We start from the raw sequence: 27,224 nt of genomic DNA on the forward strand, positions 1-27,224 counted from the left end.
TGCACCAGGAGTCACAGCACCGGGATCTAACCTGTAACGGCAGATACAGGAGTCGTCTGAATCAGTGCTATCTGCTCGCTGCTAACGGACGATCCGTCTCTCAACCGGCGTACTCCCGGCGTACTCCGGCGTACTCCCGGCGAAGCAGCCTCCCATCTACGGTGAAAAAGTGGCGAGGATGCGAGTCGTTTTCTCATTTCTGCCACTTCGGATTTACCCAAAACAAATCATCAATATTGACGAGCCCTAACTGCAGCTACAGTGACTCACTATCACCTCTAGAGGAACACGTGGTATTACAGACAGGACGGAGCGCAGCTAGCTGTTAGCATGCTAACATCAGTAGATATCTCTGCAACACACAGACGTCTTTAACATCAACACTGTCACCTCTTCACATTCTGCTCATAATGTTAGTTAATTTTTTATGTGAGTTCTGGCAGATCTTACACATTGAACTCAGTCAACTTAAATATTTTCTGTGACATGTGGCACTATAGTAATATTCTTTTGTAGATGTATAATGAAATATATAATGACATTTTTATTTTTAGCAGGCTTTGTTTTTTGATATGGGAGTTATGTTTTCTTAAATTGTGATGACGTGTTTTTCAGGATTTTTTTTTGCTTCGTCTTTTATGTTGAATATCTTCTGCTTTGTTTTGTTTTTAACATGTTGGAAATATGCTTTAACATGTTTGGACTTTTGTTTCTGTATCTGACAACCTAAATAAAATAAATCACTAATGGTTATTCGCCTTGAGTTGAAGCTCCTCTTGACTTCCCTCCGCAGCAGTTCTTTATCCCCCACCCCCCTCACTGTTTCGGGATGGTGTGGTCCAGGAAGCGCGCCTCCTCGCGCTCTCCTCCTGCTCTCCTCTCCGGCTCCGGTGGATCAGCTGACGAATGGTATCTCCCTGCTCTCGCGGATGGATCGCGCCGCTGAAGCCGGGCAGCCTGAGCGCTGACACAGGAGCAGGTTGCCCACCGCCCGCTCTCCTGCTGCTGGATGTCTCCCCGACCGACCCTCAAGTAAACACCTCATCGCTGCACACACAACAACAGAGATTACTTTGTTTTATTCCCCCCTCGGGCAGGAAGCTACCCGCTTCCCCTCACCATGGCTTCCAACTTCAACGACATAGTCAAACAGGGATACGTGAGGATACGGAGTAAGAAGCTGGGGGTGAGTACTGTTGCACTTGCTGTGTAGCGCGTTGCAGGAGGAGGAGGAGGAGGAGGAGGAAGACTTCCAGTTGTTTGCGGTCTTTTAACATCAGCGGCGTCTGGATTAAGAAAGAGGCTTTAATTGCTCCATAGGCAGCCGTCCTGCTGCGAGCTCTTCAAGAGGAACAACAGATTAGTGCAGCACGAACAGCGGCCAAGTTCCCCTCAGTGCATTGTGCAAAAACATACTTCTGCACAAACTGAGGCCAAGTCTACATGATGGACAGGCTGACAGCTGGTGTCATGTGGGTGTAAATTCCATTTCCCTCCTTAATTCTCAGTTTCTAGCCTTTAACTTTATTTACAATGTGAAAGTTTAGGCTGTAGTTGTTTCAGACAGATAACAGGACTGCATGTATACAGGAGGAAGGATGCTAAAATGCCCATAAGGCAACACACATGTTATAATAAAAAGCTAACTGAGGTACTCTGTAAAAGTATTATGACAGACATTAAAACCCTATAATTATATCTAATAAGGTCACTTACACTTGATCACCACAGGCTATAAGTGTCTTTATCATGGTGCTAATTAAAACTGTGCTTTATGGATTCTAGTAAAACATAATTGAAGAGCTGCAGTGATTAGTGGATTGACAGAAAAATATCCGCCAACTATTTTGATAATCGATTAATCGAAACATTTTGTGCAAAAAATGTCTCAAATATGGAGATTCGCTGCTTTTCTGTGTTTTAAATTAAAGTGAATATCTTTGGGTGTTTGATTGACAATAGAGACATGTAAAGAATTTGGGAAATTGTGATATATTTCACTATTTTCTGACATTTTATAGACCAAACCATTCATCTAGAAAAGAATCAGCAGATTAATCAATAATGAAATACCTAACAGGAACACTGGGGAAGACGTTAATCACTCCTCACATTGTCTTCAGCCTTACTGTACTCCTCTTTATGAATTATTCCCAGTATTGTAAAGTGTCATTGAATCCGTTGTGATGGCAGCGCCTCAACACGCCTTGATAATGTGTTTCATTGAGGTACAGCAGAACGGCTCCACTGCTTCAATTGAAATGAATGATATATATTCAATTATGAGCGCCTTATTGTCTGACTCATAAAGCCATCTGCTTTTGTTCATGCTTCCGGCTCATTACGCCAACAGAGCGGGCAACACTCCCTCTCCTCTGATGAAGTGTGATGATGGAGGCTAATGATGTCTGCCTCCTCACATCATCACCTGGCTTCAGTGCCATTATTCTACTATTGTTTGCAGCCATTGTGGCTTTCTTTGATTGCTCTTTAGGAGTAATCGTGGTTGAGGAAGAGACACCTTTACTGCCCTTAAACACAAGCTTGATATCACAAATGAAAGATTCGTTGTTGTTAGCATGCACGTTAGCTCGCATACAGTTTGCAGGGTTTATTTACTTCTTGCATAGATATGCTGTTAGCTAGATGCATTCATAAAAAGGGGCCGCTTTCCCTGGTTTTAAAGCTGCATCACAGGAAACGTATGGCATGTTCTGAACTCACCAGACTGTTAATAATACACATATTTAGTGAAAGCACCAACTCTACAATGTAGATTTTAAGGTATTTAGTCAAAGATATGGTGATATTTGATTTTCTCCACATCGCCCTGCCCTACAGCGTGTGTATGACTTTGCAAAGCAAGTGTGGAAGCACGCTGCGCTGGCTGTGCTCGAGGTATGGATGCTTTATCTCTGCCAGCTCCACATCTCATCCTGCTGTTTGTGTCCTGGTCGCCCACTCCCTCAGCCCTCCACCGCTCGCTGCTGTTTCATCAGAGAACAGCCATGCTGCGCTGGCCTCAGAGGACCCCGGTGTGGGTAGACACAAAGTATTCATCGGTCCACGCTAGGGTTAGTTATTCCAGATTCTCCCTCTGAATCAGAGAAAGGTATCTGTACGCCATCTCCTCTCAGCTTTATTTATCGCTGCTAAATGGCTTAATTCCAGTGTTTTTGTACACATGCGTGGGCTGAATGAAGGAATATACATCTGCGTGGAGGGGATGGTATTTAGAGTTGTGAGTTATTTTGCTGCATGATCTCAAACATCATATTTATTTGATTTTATCTTTTGACTCAACAGCTCAATAATGTTTATGGCTGTGAAGAGACACTTGGTATGCTGAGCAGAGAGTCAGAGCAGAAGCATTGCTGTGTACATACACACACTCAGATTTATGCACATGCCGCTTTGCTTTTTAGGATTCCTCGTCACTGACATGCAGCCGATGTGCTGAAACCTGCATCCAATGGTCATCATGTGGCGAGAGCTGGAGTTCAAAATGTTGCAGTACCACGACGTCTTTTCAACAACTTACTTTCAGAAATATAAGATTTATTTCTAAAAGATTCCTATTTATTATCCTATTACAGAACAAAGTTCTTGGATGTTTAAAGTATAAACATGTTGCCTGAATCAAACGATTCTGATTCAAAGGACAAACTATTTCCTTTAAAGGAGTGAACCGGTCCGACCAAACATCTGAAGCCAGTCGAGCTGCAACTGGATTCATTGTTTGCTTTGTTAAATGCATGAAAATATTGAAAGAATCAGTTTTTTACTGTCACAATTTCTTTAAATCACTTTGTCTATCAACAGTCTTCAGTTTCAATAGTAGAAGAAAAAGCTTTAGAATCAAAAGCTTTGTTTTCTATTATGGTACGAAAAACAATCAGGAAACTGAAAGCTCTTCAGACTCAGATTTATGCAAAGGCCGCTTTGCTTTTTAGGATTCCTCATCACTAAAATGCATGCGATGGTCCATCATATGGCGAGGGCTGAAAGTGTTCAGTGTTCAGACACTTTCTGATGTTCAGAGCTGCAGACACATTTCAGTTGGTAAAGGAAAAAAAGCACTAAAACTGCTTTCCAGACAACTCTGAGGTCCAATTTAACCAGAGCGTTCCAGGTGCACGACGCCAAACGTAATCAAAACACACGGTTTGACATGACTGTGACAAACAGTCTTTGACAAGTGTCCACCCGCAGTGCAGTCTTTTAACATTTTCTCGAATAACTTGTGCAGAGAAGATAGAACCAGCCGGCGCCATCTTTGGACATCAAGCAGGAGAACATGTTGTACTATTTGATGTGCTTTACTTTACAACTGCTTCTTCCTGAAGTCGGGTGGATGGTTTTGCCCCAAGTTTGCAAGGAAGTCCGACTTCAAATGTCGTACTTTTTCTCGCCGGAGGTCGTACATTGTTGTACATGAGTTGTCTGGAATGCAGCCCTCCCTGTCAGGATGCAGCGTCTCAGCTGGAGTCTTAGGCCAGAAAGGTCCTGGCTGTTTCCACATCATGTGATACTTTTTCTTAAACCTTTTTCTTTAGTGCTTTAAAGGTCTCTCAAATATCACATATCAAGACTTTGCATCACAGATGACCTTCTAATGCTCCCGCCCCGGCTCTCCATTGTAATGCGGTGCCATTTAAAATATATTCCACATTATTTTTGATTAGAAAGTAGCACAGTCGAATGGTTTTCTTTATGCGATATTAAAGTGGCCGCACACCTACACACCAGCAGCTTTGGTCAAACTCATCAGCATCTGTCAATATGATTGGCTCGTTTCCAAAGCCCATCATGTGTGAAGGTTGAGGCCATGAGGTCAGGTCTGCGTTCTGCACTTTCTCCTCACTTTCTCTTTCCTCAGACATTTGTTTTCTTTTCCACTGACATGAATTGCAATGATTTCCAACATTAGCCAACTTCTTTGTCTCTTTGTTGGCTGGAGAGACAACGGTGCAGTGTTCTTGAATGCACAAGTAGTCTCTCTCTCTTCTTTCTCACATCCCCCTCCTCTTCCTCACCTCTCCCCCCATTTTCTCACCTCACGTCTCACCTGTACTCCTCGCACTTCACAGAGTCTCTCTCATCTCCTCCCCTCCTGTTTTCGTCCCCTTTATCTCCCTCACCTCATCCCCCCCTTTTCTCTCTCACCGTTCTCTCCTTCGCTGGTTTGCAGACAGCTGAGAGACTGAGCACAAAAGCATCCTATTCATCACCCCACACTGCACCCTCCATAACCCCAACAGCCTCTCCCCCCCCCCCCCCCCCCCGACACAATCCAAAGGCAGGCACGCACACACACACGGAGCGGCTTGGTTCAACGTTGAAGAATTGGCACACACATGCACCCGACAAACAAGTAAACAATCTGCAGCCAGAGAACAGTGTGTGGATTCTCAATTAATTTTAATCCTGTGGCTTCGTACCATACAGTATTTTTCTTTTTTACTACATGAAGACAAACGAAATGCTGACAAGTGCCAAAAACAAGTGTGAGAAAAAGCTCAAATCTGTCCGTGGTGATCCTGCCGTCTCCCATCAGCTCTGCTTCCCCGCTCAGAGCCGTTTCAGTGCGACCGACTCCTCTTGATCAGTTGAATAACTTGACCTTTGAGTCATTTCAGTGTCGCTCTCAGACCAGGCACATGTTCCCAGGTTAAGCGTCGCGGTGGTAAATACAAAAGGTCAGCTGTTGAATATTTTGCCCTCGTCTGTCCAACTTCTCTTCAAGCTTTAACAAAAATGATCAATTTCAGTTTGCTGCAGGTGAGTCTGTCTGCCATTCAGGCTCTCCATTCACAAACATGTTTTTGGCACTTCAAAGGAGCGTGTAGCGATGTCAGCCCAGAGGTGAAATATGTAATACGTTAAGATAACGCAGCGCACTTCACACACAGACTTCACACTTCTTGTTCAAATTCATTTCCCACCGTGTTACTACAGTTTTCACCAAGATAAATAGTCCCTGCATTAAACACAACATTAACTTCTGTTGCATACAATCCCATGTGCAGTAAGATTAGCTCCAGAAGATTGTAGTTGCATTACAGATGTTAGTTTTATGGCCTGTCATTTTAATATTTTGGTTCACGCTCACAACTCTCATAGTGTCATTGTCTGCAAAATATATGGAAATAAACTGTGCACTTGCTTTTACTTTTTTACTTCATTGCTTTGTTTAAATCCGTTTTCAGTTTGTTTGTCTTTAAGTTTAGTTTCAGCTTTTCAGAAAGTTTTAGATTAAATTTTTGTATTTAGTTTGTTTTTATTAAATACATATGTAGCTCATTTATATACAGAATATATGTTCTATTTTTATATATAAAAACATAGGTTATAGCAGCTTTAAATATGATGACATATTTTCCCACATTTTGTTTTTGTGCACAATAGTAATAATAATAGTAATAAATCCCCAAATTCCCGTCGAGCTGGAATAAATGTTTAAGATTGTGCGGCGCTGTTAATGCTTCATCGTGCTGCACAGTTGGTCTCACATTCAAACCCCAAATGAAATGAAAAGCAATAAACTAACTTCTTAAAAAAGATGAATATGATATATATATGATGTACTGCAGTTCATAACAGAAAGAGTCAAATTGAAAGGACAAAGTTGTACTTTCAAAGTGCGGTGACGAGAGCGTCTTGGTCAGACCAGAAATGTCAAAGCAGAACAAACATTAAAAATGCATTATGTCTGGTCCGGAATGAGAAGGAGCGGAAATACAATCAGCCAAAAGTGTGGATGTCAACAAATAATCAGTAAAGCAATAACCGAGGCTGCAGACGGAGAGTTTAAGTTATTTATCATCCAAACACAAGGATATCATTTGCACAAAGACGTGTAACTCTCCTGTTTATAGATACAGAAGTGATTTAGGGTCTTAAAATTACTTTTCTTTTTTTAACGAGAGAACCATTTCACAATCTTGGGAATGGATACAATTTGTTTTGGGGCAAATAACCGTCTGTAATTTAAGGACTGAAAAACAAATAAAAACTACTGTAGCTTGGAACTTATTGGAACTTTGCCTCTCAGTCGTGCAGGAAGGTTTGAGGGAAGTGTAATGTGAACAACAGTGCTGCTGCTGCTGCTGCTGCTGCTGCTGCTGCTGCTGCTGCTGCTGCTGCTGCTGCTGCTGCTGCTGCTGCTGCTGCTGCTGCAGAGTCTCGTCACACCAAACAGCAAAATCTGACACTAAGAAAGGTTTGTAATCTGCTGTGACATCAATGAGTCGGTGTAATAGTCCCAGCAGCCTCTGTGGCCTCTGTGAGACTCATGCATCTTCCTATTGTTACTCTATTGGAGAAGAAATTAAGTGCAATTAAAGAATTTTTCTATTTAGAGCAATCGATCTAAAACTTGAATCGTGTCGGTTGGACAAAACAACAATTTAGAAACTTTGCTTTCCAAGAAATAATAAACATTTTTGGAGACTTTTAATACTCGAGTCTGAAGCTAAGCGTGCAGTTTACACCGATAAAGACATTAATGCAAATAAAGCATTTTCTAGCCATTAAATACAAGCAGAAAATTAAGAGTTATTGCTCTTTAAGTGCTGTGTTGGACCCGGCGGTGCTCTGCTCACATCTCCAAACAGTTATTAACTGTTTTATCGCTCTTTTGTCTCACTCGGCTGTTTTTGTCTCACAAGTGGGTATTTGTGTTCATGGTCTTTAAGTGGATGGCGTGTATTGTGATGGTGTGTGGGTATGTCCCCCCCCCCCTTGTTGGCGCACAAGCACCCACCAAAGCCGACGCAAAGAAGCGGAGAACAATGTGTCTATTGTCCAAGATGGCACAGCCATTTAAGATGGGATCTTGCCACTTCCATACATTCACTGACGTGCAGGATGGTGCATGTCAGGAGGTTTCTCACCCCAGGAGCTGTGCTCGTCAGTGGAGCGTAGACGCAGGCACATATGTTAGACCTTTAAACAACATGGATACATATGACTGAGCTTAGATATTCAGATCAATTAACAAATCACTAGATTCTACATCCCACAATTATCCGTGTTCTGCACTTTGGATTCACAAATAGAAATAGAAAGAGTTGCAGAAAGAGGATTTTTAATAAGCCTTGTTTATGATTGTATTTGTGCTTTGTGGGTGCACGGAGCCTACTTTCAGCTCCGCTTGTGATAGATGTCTTTGGATTCGCTGCATTAATTCACAGATATGCAGGGCTATACATCGTGTGCTCATTTCCTTTGGTTTTCATCAGCTTCCTCCATCAGACAAAGACCTGAAGACAAATGACCAGCTCTTATTGGCCCTAATGAATTGCATCTCGAGCAGGATGTGGGAACAACAGCCCAACCGTCGTTATTCATGGTGAAAAATGTGCCTCTATTATAAAGTCGCTTTCATAAATAAATCTCTTCCCGGACATCACTTGAACATTTCACATCATTGATTCCCGTTGTTCCTAATTATCAAAAAAAGCTTTTTGCCGTGAACAGGGACAGATGTTAGCAGATCGTAGTGTCCGTTAGTGTTGGTAAAGAAGGTTTCTAATAACGCCCGGTGCTTCAACACTCAGTCCAGACACGACTCTTTTTTCAATCCCACACGTTTCTTTTCTCTCTCTCTCTCTCGCTGTCTTGCTTCTGTCTCCGCCTGAAACACAAACACATGTCACATCAAGCTGGAGCTGTCCACAACAGCGTTGTGTTCCCAATGTTTTCTGATGAGCTGCTTTGTAAAGTGCAAAGTTCTCTAATCCCATTGGGGGAGAAGTCACAGCTTGATGGGAGAAGGACTCTCTTCATGGCTATTTAATCTTTGCAAGCCCTGCAGACCCGCATTTAAATCTTAGTTCCACTTTGTATTTTAAGTGTAGAGATCATAACAGAGCTCACTATTTAAAGTAACTTTATCAATATTTTAGTTTTGGTTAATTTAGCTTTCGATAGCCCAACACTTGGTAACTTAAAGGGTGGCGGTCAGGGGGGACTGACAGCACGTGCATAAGTTACGTAACAAAAGTTCTTATTGTAACTTAAACCACGATCTTTCTTAAACCTACATGTAGTTTTGTTGTGAACAGTTTTGAACTGCAGGCGGACGAGAAGGAAAAACATTTCTTCAGCTATCATCATATTAACACTTATTATATCAAACACAGGACATACTTTCTCTTTACGTCTGTTTTAATACCATCTGTGAGGGGGTGTCACTGCTTCTCTGACACTGAACTGTCTCAGAATATTGGTTCAATCTGTTAAATATTCGATTCCAGCGACGTCACAGTAAGGAACACGTTGGATGTTTTCAATCAGTTGGTGAAATTAATTTTGAAATTGATTCTAAAACTCCTAATGTTCCCTCACAGCTAAATGAATTCCTTTAATAATGTCAGCTGTGTGCGATGTTGAAAGGTGAATATATTTTGTCGGACACAGATCTCACCTCCCACCAGGCTTTACAGTTTTACGTGCGACTGTATTATTTGCTACGTTGTGCAAATACACTGGAGACTCACCTATAAAACACCGAGAGGAATCTATCATAGCTCCATTAACACTTGTGCTTCATCCTCCTCTCCTCGCCTTCCTCCCCTCATTAATCAACAGACCGGCCCTCGGGGCTACACGCTGCAGCTAAGCTCGCTTTCACTCTGTGTGTGTGTGCGTGTGCGTACTTGTGCGTGTGCGTGTGTGTGTGTGTGTGTGTGTGTGTGTGTGTGTGTGTGTGTGTGTGTATACAGTATTTGGGTATTGCAGTTGTGTGTATCTGTCTATGTGTACATGCACAGGTGTTTTCATGTGTCACGTGAGATAAAATCCATAGAAATTCTATAAAATCAGATGAAAAGTCATATTTGACAATCATATTTGTAAATATTAGTGGTCGAACAATATGGGTTTTAAGTGACATATGCCCATATATGGAGAGCGGACGATAAGTAATACAGATATATTGTTGTTTTTTGCTTCTGATAAAATACAACATTGCTAAACTTTTACTAAACACTGTTAAAGTCAGCTTTGTCTGTTCGCCTGCAGTGCAAAAATGTATCAACTAAATAAATGTCCACAGGTCATAATAAAAGTAAACATTAGTTAGCTTGTTTCTGAGAGACAACATTTGTAAACGTGCATAAATAAAGAAAACATAACTAATGTTAGTGTCGAGGCCTTCCCTGCTGATGGCTCAGTGAAACACTTAATAAATAGTCAGTATCAGTCTACCACGAGTAAAACGCGTCTCACACCAGATGAAGTTATTCTTGGAAGAAGGAAAGCGGTCCCACCTTCCTTTTTATATTTGAATCACGATCCTGCTGTTACCTTTCATCAACCTGCTTGCCAAGCACATTCAGTACAGTGTGCAGCCAAAGATAGCCTCAGCTGTGTGTCTGTGTGTGTTAAGGGGCTTGTCGTGTTCTTAATTTACTCAGTGCGGCGCATAGGTAAACATTATTACGGCCTTGCTAAGAAAATAATGAAATATTACACCTGATCTGCTTCAAATGCGAGCAAATAGCCTTGTTGAGTTATTGTAAATTAGCTGTAGCTGTTGGGTAAACAAGGCTTTTTTTATACAACACTAATTGTCTCGCTCTGTATTATTAATGTGTTGTTAAAAAAAGACCTTGACCTTGTGTAAGTGGGGGAATAAAACCAGCTCGTTCATGTCCCCCGACTGTGTGGGAGCTGTTTGTTTGGAGTTTGCGCTCCGCTGTCCTCCCGCTCTCTTCTCAGGGGACATCTTTTAATAGTAAGGAGGTGACAGTTTACCGCTCACTGAGTGACAGTGTGCTACCTGCCCAGCTCTCATCAAACGCAGCTGACTCTCTCACGCAAAGCCGCAAGCTTTTTTAAACTCGCTCTCATTCTAATGAGCCGAAATGACCTCGAGTGTAGGCCAAGGCGATCTGATCCCCTTTCTATTTCTACAGCTTTTAATATTTCCCCAAGAATTATTGTTCAGGGAATGCATTTTGGATACGGTCTGCCAAGGGAAATGGAGCACACAATGGTAGCCTTGGCAGTGAGCGGATCATTTAAAGGTCATAATGGAGAAAATAATGGCTCGTAAGAGTCATAAAACAATTGCAAACATGAGGTTATTAAAGTTGTTATATAACAGAAGAAAATCATTAATCTTATTGCATTTCTCCACCAAAATTAGGGTCTATGTGTCCATCCATCCATCCATCCATCGTCTACCGCTTATCCGGAATCGGGTCGCGGGGGCAGCAGCTCCAGTAAGGAACCCCAATCTTCCCTTCTCCGGGCCACATCCTCCAGCTCCGACTGGGGGATCCTGAGGCGTTCCCAGGCCAGTGAGGAGATATAATCCCTCCACCGAGTCCTGGGTCTTCCCCGGGGTCTCCTCCCAGCTGGACGTGCCTGGAACACCTCCCTAGGGAGGCGCCCAGGTGGCATCCTTACTAGATGCCCGAACCACCTCAACTGGCTCCTTTCAACGTAAAGGAGCAGCGGCTCTACTCCGAGTCTCTCACGGATGGCTGAGCTTCTCACCCTATCTCTAAGGGAGACGCCAGCCACCCGTCTGAGAAAACCCATTTCGGCCGCTTGTACCCGTGATCTCGTTCTTTCGGTCATGACCCAGCCTTCATGACCATAGGTGAGGGTAGGAACGAAGATCGACCGGTATATTGAGAGCTTTGCCTTCTGGCTCAGCTCTCTTTTCGTCACAACGGTGCGGTAAAGTGACTGTAATACCGCCCCTGCTGCTCCGATTCTCCGGCCAATCTCTCGCTCCATTGTCCCCTCACTCGCAAACAAGACCCCGAGGTACTTGAACTCCTTCACTTGGGGTAATGGCTCATTCCGTACCCGGAGTAGGCAATCCACCGGTTTCCTGCTGAGAGCCATGGCCTCAGATTTGGAGGTGCTGATCCTCATCCCAACCGCTTCACACTCGGCTGCGAACCGATCCAGTGACTGTTGAAGGTCACAGACCGATGATGCCATAAGGACCACATCATCTGCAAAGAGCAGCGATGAGATCCTCAGGTCACCGAACTGCAACCCCTCTCCTCCACGACTACGCCTCGATATCCTATCCATGAAAATCACGAACAGGATTGGTGATAAAGCGCAGCCCTGGCGGAGGCCAACATTCACGGGAAACGAGTCCGACTTACTGCCGAGTATCCGGACACAACTCTCGCTTTGGGCGTACAGGGATTGGATGGCCCTCAAAAGTGACCCCCTCACCCCATACTCCCGCAGCACCTCCCACAGTATCACCCGGGGTACCCGGTCATACGCCTTCTCCAGATCCACAAAACACATGTAGACCGGATGGGCGTACTCCCAGGCCCCCTCCAGGATCCTTGCGAGAGTGAAGAGTTGGTCCGTTGTTCCACGACCAGGACGGAATCCGCATTGTTCCTCTTCAATCAGAGGTTCGACTACCGGCCGAACCCTCCTTTCCAGTACCTTGGAGTAGACTTTACCAGGGAGGCTGAGAAGTGTGATACCCCTGTAGTTGGCACACACTCTCTGGTCCCCCTTTTTAAATAGGGGAACCACCACCCCGGTCTGCCAACCTCTAGGCACTGTCCCAGACTTCCACGCAATGTTGACGAGGCGTGTCAACCAAGACAGCCCCTCAACACCCAAAGCCTTCAGCATTTCTGGACGGATCTCATCAACCCCTGCGGCTTTGCCACTGTGGAGTTGTTTGACTACCTCAGTGACTTCCATCAGGGAAATTGACGATGATCCCCCATCAGCTTCCTAGCTCTGCCTCAACCATAGAGGGCGTGTTAGTCGGATTCAGGAGTTCCTCAAAGTGCTCCTTCCACCGGCCGATAACCTTCTCAGTTGAAGTCAGCAGGGTCCCACCCTTGCTGTACACAGCTTGGATGGTTCCTCGCTTCCCCCTCCTGAGGTGCCGGATGGTTTTCCAGAAGCACCTTGGTGCCGACCGAAAGTCCTTCTCCATAGCTTCTCCGAACTTCTCCCACACCCGCTGCTTTGCCTCTGACACGGCAGAAGCTGCCGCCCTTCTAGTCCTTCGATACCCTGCAACTGTTTCCGGAGTCCTCCCGGATAACATAACCCGGAAGGACTCCTTCTTCAGTCGGACGGCTTCCCTGACCACCGGGGTCCACCACGGTGTTCGAGGGTTACCGCCCCTTGAGGCACCTAAGACCTTGAGACCACAGCTCATCACCGCAGCTTCAGCAATAGAGGTTTTGAACATCGCCCACTCAGGTTCAATGCCCCAACCTCCACAGGGATGGCTGAAAAGCTCCGCCGCAGGTGTGAGTTAAAGATCCCCAGGACAGGGGCTTCCTCCAGACGTTCCCAGTTCACCCGCACTACCCGTTTGGGTTTACCAGGTCTGTCCAGAGTCTTCCCCCACCCCTTGATCCAACTCACCACCAGATGGTGATCAGTCGACAGCTCCGCCCCTCTCTTCACCCGAGTGTCCAAAACATGCGGCCTCAGGTCAGATGATACGATTACGAAATCGATCATTGACCTTTGGCCTAGGGTGCTCTGGTACCACGTGCACTTATGAGCATCCTTATGTTCGAACATGGTGTTTGTTATGGCCATTCCATGGCTAGCACAGAAGTCCAACAACAAACGACCGTTCGGGTTTAGATCAGGGAGGCCCTTCCTCCCAATCACGCCTCTCCAGGTGTCTCCATCGTTTCCCACGTGTGCGTTGAAGTCTCCCAGCAAGACTACGGAGTCCCCTACTGGAGCCCCCTGCAGGGCTCCATTCAGGGTCTCCAAGAAGGCCGAATACTCAGAACTGCGGTTTGGGGCATAGGCACAAACAACAGTCAGAGTTTTCCCCCCCATAACCCGAAGGCGTAGGGAGGCGACCCTCTCGTCCACCGGGATAAACTCCAACGTAGCGGCGCTCAGCCGGGGACTAGTGAGTATCCCCACCCCGGCCCGACGCCTCACACCTTGGGCAACTCCGGAGAAGAATAGAGTCCAACCCCTATCCAGGAGTACGGTTCCAGAGCCAAGACTGTGCGTGGAGGTAAGCCCCACCAGATCCAACTGGTAGCGATCCACCTCCCGCACTAGTTCCGGCTCCTTCCCCCACAGAGAGGTGACGTTCCACGTCCCCAGAGCCAGCCTCTGCTGCCCGGGTCTGGTCCGTCGAGGTCCCTGACCATCACTGCCACCCATGTGACAGCGCACCCGACCCCAGCGGTTTTTCCCATGAGTGGTGGGCCCACAGGATTTATGTGTCTATGTGTGTTCGTTTTAAACAGCAAAAGTACAAATAGTTTATGATTCATTCAGTCACCAGTAGACGAGTACGTTTTATCAGTTTTTCCGGTGTGTCTGTTAGTAAACAGTAAAAATGTTACGGTGGTTACTTTTCAGTTTCTCTTCCAACGTCTCAAAGTGTTGCTGATTGTTGGACAGTTAAAGACGAACAAAGTGTTTCTGTCCCGTTTTAATGTGTTTTACGACGATCAACTAAGTAAAACGACTGTTTCTGTCAATGGAGTCTGGTGGCTTTAAGGAGAGCATATGATTTATATGTGTTACACATTAATACACATGTTATATATTCACTTAGACGTGTGTTTTTTATAAACACTAAAGACGACTCATTTGTCCCGTAAATGAATACAGATTGTAACCTTTCCCACTGAAGACAGATGTTTTTTTGTCCGGTGGGAAATGGACTCTAAGTATCAGATCAGGACTTTTAACGAAAGGAAGTTTGAAGTTGAGAGCACACATTGGGGTCAACATTAACTGGTGTTACCACATGCACACGCACACACACACACACACACACACACACACACACACACACACACATACACACACACACACACACACACACCTCCACCTCCCCCTCACTCCCCTCTTAATGTCCCAGTTGTTCGCTCACATCTCAGAGAAATGTCTGTTGGGCGAAGTGATAATTGCATTCCTCAATGATTTCATGCTGAGACACACAGTGACACCGAATCACAGCCCACTTATTCCAAGGGAGTGTGTTCTTTGGGAGGAAATGAGACAAAAACAATATGGCCAACTGCATCCGACCTCGTTCTTTGACACAGAAGTGCACTTCCACGTTTCCTCTCTTCGTGTGTTTATGCCCCAGCGTCCTCTTTCATTTGCTGACCAAATGTGGAGTCCAGTTAGTTCCAGGGAGCACAAATCTCAGCTTACTGGTTGTGAGGGAATAGTTGTTACAGACACAGAGCCCACTGCTTTCCCAGCTAACCGTATCAGAGAAGCAGCCCGAACATCAGTGAGCGAGTACCTCTTTAGAATTAATCCTCGGGGGGGAATGACTGCACCAATGCATGAGGATTACTGCTTTTAGGGCTTCTGTTGAAATTCAAATAACAAACGGCACAAAGTGTCCTGGAAAACACTCTGCGTTTCATAATATCCTGCTAAACATGCAAGGATTTGTTGGAACATCTCGCAGTGGTCTGTGCATCATTTGATTTCACAGTCTTTATTGATACGATAATCAAGTGGTCAGCTAACACTAATTAAGTCAATTGGTTGAGTTGCATCATGCTCCTTTCATCCTCTTACTTTATATTCTCTTCCCACAGAGGCTAGCCGGTGACTGCTGAGGTTTCCATGTTCCCAACAGCCTCACCTGTTGACCTAGATGCAAATTTTGCTCATCTGGAAGCTGCCGGTTTGCACGAGCACCATCATACTAAAGTGAAAAATAAGGCTTTGCCCACATTACAACTGGATTTCTGTGCATGCAGAGCATACTCCTCTTCATTTATGGATTTAGTTCAGTTTAACATTCAGCCTGGCTTCAGCAAACAGTGCTGGACAACTCACTGCAGTCTCATAAAGAACATAACACTGCTCTGTATTGTTGCTTTCTGTCCACGGTGGTCTCAGCTTGCTTGTCGGCGAGGGTATTCTGCCATAGTCAAATCCTTCTTTGTCTGCGTGTCATTGTCTGCGAACGCTTCAGCCTTGTACATGGATTTAATGGAAATTGCTCTGTGTGTGTGTGTGTGTGTGTGTGTGTGTGTGCGTGTGTGTGTGTGTGTGGGTGTGTGTGTGTGTGTGTGTGGGTGTGTGTGTGTGTGTGTGTGTGTGTGTAAAGGATTGCTGACTAAAGCTGTAATACATAAAGAGGTTTAGATGAGGGATGGTTTAAAGAGAAGGCAATTGTCATAATGATGATTTAAAGCAAATTGTTCCACTGTAAGAATGTTTTATACATTGCTTTGCATACTGTACGTCGCAGTGACTGCCAACCTCCGTTTCACTAGAATCCACATGACGACATTATGAAACTGTTGGTATATTGGGATTATGATTGCCGTGTAATCCTTTGTCCGAGCTTTTGTCAGTTTGACTCTGCCCATGCCCGATACCTCCGGGTGGATGCTGGTCAGTATGCTCTCTCTGCAAACCTTCGTCCTCAATTTGGATTTATTTCTCAGATCTGATTTTTTTGTTTGTTCCAAACGACAACATCTGGATCTGAAGAGTGAATCCAATGCAGTGATTGAAACCTGCATTGTGTCTAATGGCCAGCAGGGTGAGACTCCTCTGGTTCTATAGAAGTCTATGAGAAAATGTTTCTTCTTCTCTCTTGATTTATTACCTCAGTAAATATTTTCCTGATGAGTTTATGTCTCAATCTGTAGTTTCAAGTCTTCAACACATGATGTTCATTTAGTAACTTATGGAAACATTTAGAGTAAAATAGAAGATAAAGCAGCGTCTGCTTTAGGGCGGGGCTACCTGTGATTGATAGGTCGTTACCACAACGTTGTCCGGTTTGGGTGTTTCATCTTAGAACTTTAACACTTTCTTCTAACATTTTGGTCGCCCTGAAATGTCTTCAGTGTTCAGTTGTACTTAGCTCCACCCTCTTGTGTCACTTCTGGTTCCAAAGAAACAAGATGGCGACGGCCAAAATGCCAAATTCGGGGCTTCATAACCGTAGGCGTATAATGTTATTACTTCCGCCAAGGACGTTATGTTTTCGTCTCTGTTTGTTTGTCTGTCAGGATTTTGGAAAAACAACTGGTCAAATTTTTCATTATATATTTTTCTGGAGCAATGGCTTCTTCTTCTGTACGAAGGTGTGGAAGGAATCGTGACGTGACTTTAGCCTGCGCAGAATTGTGACAGACCTGTATCTGATTTTGGACAACATATGAAAGTGATGAAAGGATCATATTACTTGTGTTGTGCTGTTCACACTGCAGTCATATATGTGCAGAATGATCTGGTACTTTGGCTGCAGTGTGGACGTAGCCACAGGCGACACCAGCAATATGCTGCCCTGTTTACACCACTAAAAACATTTGCCCTCTACTCTTCACTCCCTCACACCTGCGAGAGAAACCTCAATATTGACCTACATATCCTCCAGAATAATTTGGCGGCTATTTTTGTGCTATGCTTTAAAAAAAGAAGCGCTGCTGCAGTCGTGATGGCTGAATTACACACTGTGTGACATTTTTACTTGTGTTTTCCTGCTTAAGGCTGCGCTGCACAGTCGAACATCTCCCTTGTCCCCCCCCCCCCCACACACGGTAATGAGGAACAACAGTAAAAATACTTTCCCTGCACTCAACAATGTTATTTGCATGACAATGGGAAGCACAGAAACACTCGGGGTGTAGCTTTCCAAGCTGCATGTTGTGCCTGAGATGTGTTGAAGAGGAAGAGTTTCTCGTGAACGATACAGGAAAAGGTCGTCGTCACGATCTGTCCTCCGTGCTCTGACCACAAGTCCGAGCATAATTCATCATGAATCCTAATGGCGGGCTGCTGCCAGTTGCCTCTATAACTCTGGCCTCTGCCGACACTTTTCCAGCAGCTGCTCTCACCACCTCATGATTGTTTTCACATCTCCAACCTCTCTTCAGAAAACTTTATTTCTTTCATGCTCTCTTTTTATTTTCCATCCTTCCTGGCCCTGTTTTACTTCTGTCTGTTACACGGTCATTTTAATATCGCCTGCGCTTGCAGTTGTGGTCATAATGGGGAGACGGATATTTTCCCTTCCTGGCGAGGACAACGAGCTGTAACCTGTTGTCCTTTTATATATTATATATATTTATATTAAGCAACATTCTGACCAGCATCCAGTTTACAGCCAGTGTAGTGCCACCCACACAGTCAAGGCCATAACAAGGGAAAGTAAGGGTTACTAATTCTGTAATATTACATTTTGAGAGACGTTTGGCTCGTGCATGTTTGATGAGAATGTGCAATCATGCATAGACACAAGAGAGAGATGAGGAATTTGAGAGGAGAAATTTAGAAGCGAGAGGGTGACGACAGAAGGGCAGGAGGAGAGAGACAGAGACGAATCAGGCTGGGAGAAGTGAGGAGGGGGAGTGTGTGCGTGTGCGTGTGTGTGTGTGTGTTTGGGATGGAGTGGGGGGCGGTGATTACTTGCTGCTGAGGTAGCACTGCATTACACATGAGGATTTGGAATGGCCCAGATAAAGTAATCTATGATTAACTGGGGCGCGGCTGGCTCGCCACCCAGCCAACAGCTGTAGTCAGGGGCGAATTATAAAATTATGGGATGTCCAAACATTTTAGATACCACGGGAAATCTATTTCCGCACAGGGGGGCATGTTATGTATCAAGTCAAAGGTGACAGCCTGCGACTTGGGAAGACAGGGAGTGAGGGAGCACCGGTGCAATTAGAACAAATGTTTTTAGCGGAGGATTGTTGAAATGCTGGAACCTTCCTAGTAGGATCTGGAGGGTGGGGGGGGTTGATGCTGGCGGAGTGATCGGCGCAATGATTGCTGTAACAACTGTCCGACGGAATAACAAATCTAATTATAAAGATGGACACCGCGGCACAGACCCCACCACCGTCTGAAATTGATTGCCAGCACCAGGAGCTGATATCGTCGGCCCTTTCTGTCATAGTCCATCAGGTGTCATTATCAACAGGGGAACACTGAACCTTATGCACAACGAGCAGGACCGCCTCACCCGCACTACTGCAGACTGAACCCTGCTGAATCTTTTATGTTGTCTTTGTGAATACAAGGTTAAATATGTTGTTCTGAAGACATTACTCAGTATTCAACATGCCAGCTAAATCCAGCCTGTTATCATCATGCCTGAGTGTTGCTGGACCGCCTTGATTGAAGTGCTCTCAAGTCTTGCATTGCCTAGTAAGTGCAGCAGCAATCATCTTCAAATCATGTTTTGTAGCACACATGAATCATCCAGAGGTTACAAACCTTTCCAACATTGTCCCTTTTTAGGAATAGTGAATGCATGTGAAGCTCTGAGGCATTATGATTGTGTTCTAGTGTTCACTCCTGAGAATTTAACAGGAGGCTATTTTCATTCTGTGATTAGTCATTAACCTGAAGCGGGCTGTCATTGGAAATCATTTTTGTGTCTTCAGACGGTTCCTCAGTTCATCCAAATGACAAGCGATTTGGCCTGTGGGGGAAATAGGACCCATATTTTATTGAGAGGAGAGACAGTTCTTTAATAGTGCCAGAAGTTTGATAATGCTCCGTGAAGTGAATGGACTTTGTGTCTGAAGCCACTTACAGAAAATGACTAACACTTAAAAGATGTCTCATTACTGAGGTCCATGAGCTGTCTGTTCTCCGCCCGACCTCTCCGTCATGGATTTACACACTCTCGTCTAATGAATGGCATTTATTGTTACATTAAATGTGTCTACACCATAAAGCAAAGTTACTACCTCTGACAATGAGGTTCAGTTTTCTGTTTGTATGTCAGTCAGAAGGGTTACTGAAAGGCCTGTTGGTGGACGTGTGAAACATGCGCCAAGGATGAACTCATAACATTATGGAGAGGATCCCAATCCCGGGGCGGATACACGCATTATCTTTCACTTATGGAAATGGCCTTGCCGGAGGTCTGCGCTCTTAGAGTGCCCTTCTAGTTTCATATGTCGACAGATGTGCTCTCAGTTTCCTTTTGAACCTTTTCTAAGAGCCCATCCAACAGACTGCTTCCATCTGTCTGTCTGTGATCGTATTTTGGCTCTAATCCGTCTTCCCGTCCCCCGAACAACGGCCTCAGTGTGGTTGTGGTAGTGGAGCTGGTGATGATGAACTCGCTGCACCTTGCCAAGTGCCTCCTGAAGTGTTTTCCTTGCCACAGACAGACCTGCCTAAAAGTGAAGGGATTGCCCTTGAAATGTTCTCTCCAGCTCGTTGCTTTTGCTGCTGCCTATTTTACACTCTGCCTTACTGTGTGGTGATGCACTGTTTCACTAATGTAGATTCATTCAGAGGTGCACATTCAACCCTGTTTACTTTTTTCTCATTAGCGTTGGAGGTTCAAGTAACATCCTTCACAATCAAATTTCCACATTTGCTCAAGATCAGTCAAATTGAATCGGTAGTGATAATAGTGAAAACATCGGAATTCATATTGTGGATTGGTGGATTGGTGCCCCCGTTTCAAAGGTTATCAGGCCATTAAATGGCCGTTATCAGTTGTTCTTTTACTACGACTCTAATGTTTCAGAACTGCACCCAACAGTATACCAGAAGTTTAATCGATATGAAACGGTTGCAGTTTCGTTTGGGCGCCACAGCTACGTGGTTAGGGTTAGGAATAAGATCAGGGTTAGGGTTGGAATAAGTTGGCTATGCCTGCGTTTGTTTTACGTAACTTAACGTACTTGCAGTCAGTTAAAATAACTCTAAGTCAACTGGTCTCTTGGGTGAAAGTCCTGCGTTTGTTTGACCCGTCCATCCTCCACCAACTCTAAGCGGACTTCATGGCTCTTGATACGTCGTCACCGGACTTCCTCCTTTGATCCCGTCATAATTACTGTTTTATTATCTGAGAAACCATGTGACTAGATGATAACGGCATGATGAACCTACTCGTAGGTGTCGCAGGGTCCTTCTAACCCACGTCTATGATACAGATAACCACTGATAACGGCAAATTAATGCTCATATCATTGGAAGCGGTTCCTCCGGCCGGCTCCACATACATTCACTGCTGATTTCACTGGATGCTAGAAGTCGTTTACATGGATTATGTTGCTCTTTCTAGATACAGTTTTAGACCGAAGAGTCAGGTTTCATCTGCCTTCATGTAACTCTTGGCTTTGTTGTCATGTGCCTTTTATCAGAAGTGAATCAGAAGTTTATCAAAACTAATATTTGTATATAGATGCCCACTCGTATGGTTCAGTAGAACTGTGTAAAACACAGAAACGGAAAGATGCTTTCATTATCTGCCTTTCAAAAATGTTGATCTTGTCACACTTGCGAAAACAAATTGCTGGCCAACTTTCCAACATTGCAAATGTTAGCCAAAACATCTGATATGAATGTGAAGCAATATACATTTGACCTGATTCAGAAATAAATATGTTTGTTGGTAGTGTGAGAGGAAAGAATGGACAATGAACGTATTAAAAAGCAGAAAAGCAGAGACCTTTCATGAAGTTTTTCCATTTAGGATCGTCTGCAGACAATTAATGAGGACAAACACCTACACAGTGAACAAAACACTGGCGTTCCTCCATTTCCCTGGAGAGTGAACAAACAGAACAACCAGTTTGTTGAGTTCCAAACCCTTTTATCCCGTCACCTGCTGCCTGGGGCCAATCAGGGAGGATCTCTGGAAGTAGTGCCACTTGACCAGATGGCATCAATCTCCCCTCGTTTGGAGCTCAATGATACTCAATTGTAGGTTGATTAAAAAAAATCTGAATCAAATGTTCCCTCTCAAGAAGCATAATCAAAATATACATATTGTTAGTGAAGTTGATTAACAAGTAATCATCCCCGTCTTTGAACCGACTAACTTTACAGCAGAAAAATACATTTTAAAGGGGAAATGTGATCCTTCTTCTTAATTAAAGTCCCCAGACAAGCTGTGAGAGCAGAAAGATTAAACACAAGTCAACCCATGTCACTCAAACATCACAAGAGAGGAATGTGCACCTTCCACAGTCTCAAGGAAATCACATATCGGGAGGTAAACTCCTGTAAATGTATCAATGAAAGTTGGAATAAATTGGTTCATATGTGATAATGAACTTCACACTTTATTGCAGCATATAAACGTACGTACACACAAACATGTAGACCACTATAAACCATAAAGACATACAAAGGATTTATTTGTTTTCCTCTCATTCATTTCTGTTTTTGGTCTGCTTGCTTATTAATGAAGAGGACACACACACACACACACACACACGTTCACTAAAAGCACAACTTTGACCAGTGGATCGCATGAATAACTTTGCGTATCGAGGCTATATTTTAATATATTTTAATTGTCATTGGGGAGTTTTGTGGTGCTAACAGTACGTGTGTGTTTCTAAGCAGGTGCGTGTTGAGTGAAAGGTGTGTGTGCAGGTGAGACCTTCTTCTCTGGCTAACTTTTAATGAGCCTCTCGCTCATTAATCACTCTGACACTGAGACCTGCCAATAAGGCCTCTGGGGAAGAAACTTCAGAAACAGGAAGTAACACAGGACCCATGAGGAGAGAGACTATCAAAATAAAACAACAAACCCTACAACCATTAAGAGTGACACAAAGAATCACGCTTTTATTTCTAGTAGACGTGACTATTGTAAAGCTCTCCTGTCCAGTCTCCTCTACAAACTAAATACACATTTAGCAAGAACCAGGAAGTAATATAACTTAGTAACATCGCTATATATTCAAACTTGATGGCAGTAAATCAAAGATCCAAAACAAAGATGCTTCTAGTTTCAGCACAACTGTCCTCTTCATCATCACTTTGCTGTGGAACTGGTGGGCTGGATGTCAGCCGTGCACTCTTCACTGTTCACATTAAATGAGTTGCACCAGACCAGCAGAGAGTCTCTCTCTCATCTATATAATTACAATCAGTGTTAGAGTGTCTGTGAATAAGACCCACCAGCAGCCCGAGAACAGGACTGCCTCGACAAAGCATTGACAACTGTAGAACAGGCAAAATTAAGCCCTCTCCATTCATACCCCCTAGTTCTTATTATGCACAAGCTATCTCACTGAGCTTGCTTTTGTGCTGGTATAATTACTTAATCTGAGCAGTCCTAGGGTGAAATACTTTGTGTGCAGCAAGCAGGCAGCATTGCTTTGACTCAGGCTCCCAAAGGGGAATTGAGGCAAGCTTTAATTTCACTGTTTAAAACTCCCAAATGTGGTTATAGCCATTGTCGAAAGGGATTCACATTGTGTGCTTGTTTTTCTGTCAAAGCTGTGGTTTGGCTTTATTTTTATATGCATAATTATAGAAATAAATACAGTATGCTCAATCTTGAGTCAGATTTTATCGCCCCGTTATTTCCTCAGGCTACTTCTTGAAAGCCTTTTGTTGATGGTGGGTGTAGAGGATGATCCACCGTGCATTAGAGATGGTGTTGTGCACTATTCTGTGTGCTTTGCTGTTTATAATGGGCCTGGGCAACACTTAACTAGAATGGAGGCCCATCAAGGCAGACCGATAAGGACCGAGGGATCCACTCTAGTCAATTACTGCAAAGTGCCAAGTTCAACTCAGTGGGCCCTTTATGAAGTACACCAGCTGAGTAAACAAATTAATCGTACATCCATGGTTCCCCAACACAACCATGCAGCCCGGGGCAATCATACATCAGGCAGAGTGATAGCGGCTGTCTGCAGCAGGAAATGGAAGGGTCCCACTATTAAAGATAGGAAGCCACATAGGACTCATAAGCTACTGGCCATCACACTCACTCTGCCTCTCCACTGCACTGACTCTGTCTGTTGGCTTTTTACACCTTGACACTTTCTGTGAGAGGAAAGTTATGTTTTAGGAATCTGGCTTTTCCAAAGTATTGCTGTGGGATAATACAGTGGAATGATATTAATCTTTTTATTGACCCTCAGGGATGTTGCTGTCTAAAGAAAACCATGAATCTCCAAAGGTGGTGATTTAAATTTCTCTTCATGTAACCTGAGGGATGAAGTGTTTCTTTATGGGTTGAGAAATTCTCCTAAACCATAAAAAAAAATAGTATTAGCTGAAAAATGTATCATGTCAAAGCAGAAAACGAAGCCGTGCTTCTTCTTCTGCTGATTACATTGTTTGCACACGATATGTTTTACAATGACGGCTGGACACAGATAAACGTGTGCAGTTTATCTGTGATAAGACGTCAGACTGTTGAGAAACAAAGAAAATGCAGATGTATTTTAGTGTGTGTGCGTGTGTGTGATGAATAGAAGCACATTACTCCAGGTTCAAACTAAGTTATAAAGTGAAGACGAGTTGTTTGGTTTGAACTCTTGCTGTAAACTGTATGTGTGTGTGTGTATGCAGTACTATGCACATACTGTATTCTGACATGGAGTTTAATGCAGCCCATTTCTTCCCTGTTGCCTTATTACTAAACTAGTGAATTCAATTAGAAATGATAAAATAAATTAACAAATGAATCACGGAAACAATAAAATATCCAGAATTTAGGATATTAATTAATAACAACAAAAAACTAAATACATCAAGGATTATTTACTAACCTACCTCTTAGTGAAACATTTATACTAATTAAATATCTATATCCCTGCTGTACTTTTTATTTGTAATGTTCCTCTTGTATTATGCTGTAATGCCGTTTTAGTGAGCTTTTAAGTTTTAGGATTCAGGACGCTGGTGAACAAACACTTGAATTAAAACCACATTAATGGTCAATAATAGACAATCAAATAGCGGAGCCGCCTTAATGTCCGTCTTCTTTCATTGTTCTTTTTAAAATAACCTGCACATGCAGAACTTCCACATGAACACACAGCCAGTTAATTACTTCTCCTAATCCTTCATCTCATCAGTTGTTTGTTGGAGGACTGAGAATAACAGCTTCTTTAATGTACTGGTGAGTTCAATCTGAAGCCTGTGAGCCCATAATACTTCAGCACCAGCAGCTCCGTGCAGACCATCAAAGGAAGAGTAATTGGAGTTGCCATTGACTGAAATTAAAGCATTTAGTCAAGTCCTAAAACTCTGATAATGCACAATCAGACCAGAGTTTTATCTAAATGCATTAATTATGAGATCATAATATTTGAATGAGATACTTTCCATAAAATGTATTTTCAGATGCGTTTGATTCATGAGGCATAATGGTTTCATTTCCTCTCCACGTCTTCTGTCCGCTGCGTTGACTCTCCTGCTGCTGCTGCACGTTTATAATCACTCTAATGAACGTCAGTGCTTTCACTGCTCAACGACACGGATGAACCCTGAAGACAATCTATATTTGAATCAATGTGAAAACATTCACAGCTACTTCAAAGTGTGCAAAGCTTTGATGTTCGCTGGATGTTAGTGCTAAACAGTTTGCTCGACTTCTGGGAGAGTCGCCGGCGTTTCTGTTCATGCACGACTTCTCCTGGTCGGTGATTCTGTGGTGACGGCTGCTCAAGCTCTCTGCACAGTTTGCACCTCTTTGTGTTTCACTGTTTTTTTTCGTTCTGTGCTCTCAGATCTTCCGGAGGTGTTGGCTGGTGTTCAAGAAGGCCTCCAGTAAAGGACCGCGGCGGTTAGAGAAGTACCCGGACGAGAAGGCCGCCTACTTCAGGAGCTTCCACAAGGTACGCACACGCCTGAAGCACGTTACGGAGATCACAGCAATACAGGCACATTAACATTACAGCTGAAATGATCAATCAAATATTCAATTAGACAGAAAAATCATCTGTGGCTGCATTTTCAATAAATGTCCAAATTATTTTCTCTATTAATCAATGTATCTATAAAATCTATAAAATGGCAGAAACTAGTGTGAAATGCAAAAAATAATTTTTAAGTATAAGGTGACATCTTGAATAAAAAATATATTTTATAATAAATAATAAAAACGGTATTTTACCCATAATAATATCTTATTTTGTAAAGCATTTTTCGAACATCAAAGTTTACCCAGTGCTTCACAATAAAAGCAGGTACATAACAAGCGTACAGTATGTAGTTGTGGTGTCTCACTAAGCAAAGGTCTTTAGTGCTCCAGATAATGCAACATGAAGTGAGCAGATTGCCATGAAATTAAGAATCAATATTGATAATCTCCGGAGTGTGATTCCTAATGACACGCTGACCTTTCGTCTCACGCCACCATCACACGATCAGATAATGTATATATAACGGCACATCTGCCCTTCAATCCAAGATGAGAATAAACCTGTTGTGTCGCTCCGCAGGGAACCAACTCCGGCCGAGCACGTTCATCAGACGACAGCCAACAGTTTCAATTTGCAATTTGGCAACCACAAAAGATGAGGAGTCTGACTTTGTGTTTAGGCGTTGAATGTATCAAATCGTCTAAATGTAGCCTCAATATGCAACATATAACACACACACACACATATATATATATATATATATATATATATATATATATATATATATATATATATATATATATATATATATATATATACAGAAGAAAGACACGTGATCACTGGTAATAAATGTATTGCTTTGCGATGGAGACGTGCAGATCCTCCCCCGTCTCCTCGTGCCTGGAAATGTCCTCGTTTTTGGCACCAGAAATAATAATGTTCCATCTCGACAGAAAAACACATCTCTTTGATAAATGCTGGGAAATATTTCACAATGTGTTGTGGGCTGACATCTGTGTTCGACATGTGCACGCGTGCATCTGTGTCAGCACGTGTTTACATTTAGTTTATTCCACCAAATGTGTTTTTGTTTGATCAAATGTTGATCTTAAAGAAAGTGATGCAGTAAAATGCAGCATTTATGGCGTGAGATTATCGTCCTCAAGGCCATTAGAACAGAACATTTGGAATAAATGCTTTCACTGAGTACTCAGCTTTACTACACACTCCAACCAAGAGCCTTGTTTTCATCTTCATATAAAACAGATGATGAAGTTAAGGATCCATTAAGACACATTTTGCAACTTTATCTTCTCCTCTGGGGCCTTTTCCTTTTGAAAGTAATAATCCAGTATATGATATATCTCTCCCCACCTCTTAAGCCCTTTGAAATTCTCCAATTACGTGTCATTATGGTGGTGAGAAGAGCTGATGTTAAAGGATGTAGCAGCGTGAACACTGTTGTATGGTAATGAGAGATAAGAGCCGGTGATAGGGGACTCTGACACCGGGTTTCCTGCGTGGCTGCAGTCCGACTCTGCTCTCATGTAATTATTAGAGGATTTCTCAAAAACGTGGGCATTTCCTCAATCTCCCAGAATGCATGCAAGCACCAGGTGGATGTTTAGTTGTGGTCAGTTAGCATCCCTC

The 27,224-nt window shown here is 43.4% G+C and overlaps 1 protein-coding gene across 1 annotated transcript in view; it reads left to right on the forward strand.

The window, feature by feature from the left end:
• Positions 1–785: 785 nt before the first annotated feature.
• The window catches only part of dok6 (docking protein 6), a 48,041-nt gene continuing 21,602 nt past the window's right edge, over positions 786–27,224 (forward strand). The window contains exons 1-2 of the mRNA XM_029458139.1: positions 786–1,186; positions 25,440–25,547. Coding sequence (XP_029313999.1) covers positions 1,121–1,186; positions 25,440–25,547 — 174 coding nt within the window. The 5' untranslated portion in view covers positions 786–1,120. The remainder of the gene's footprint in view (positions 1,187–25,439; positions 25,548–27,224) is intronic.

This window comes from Cottoperca gobio, chromosome 20 (assembly GCF_900634415.1).
Source record: "Cottoperca gobio chromosome 20, fCotGob3.1, whole genome shotgun sequence".
Classification (NCBI taxonomy): Eukaryota; Metazoa; Chordata; class Actinopteri; order Perciformes; family Bovichtidae; genus Cottoperca; species Cottoperca gobio.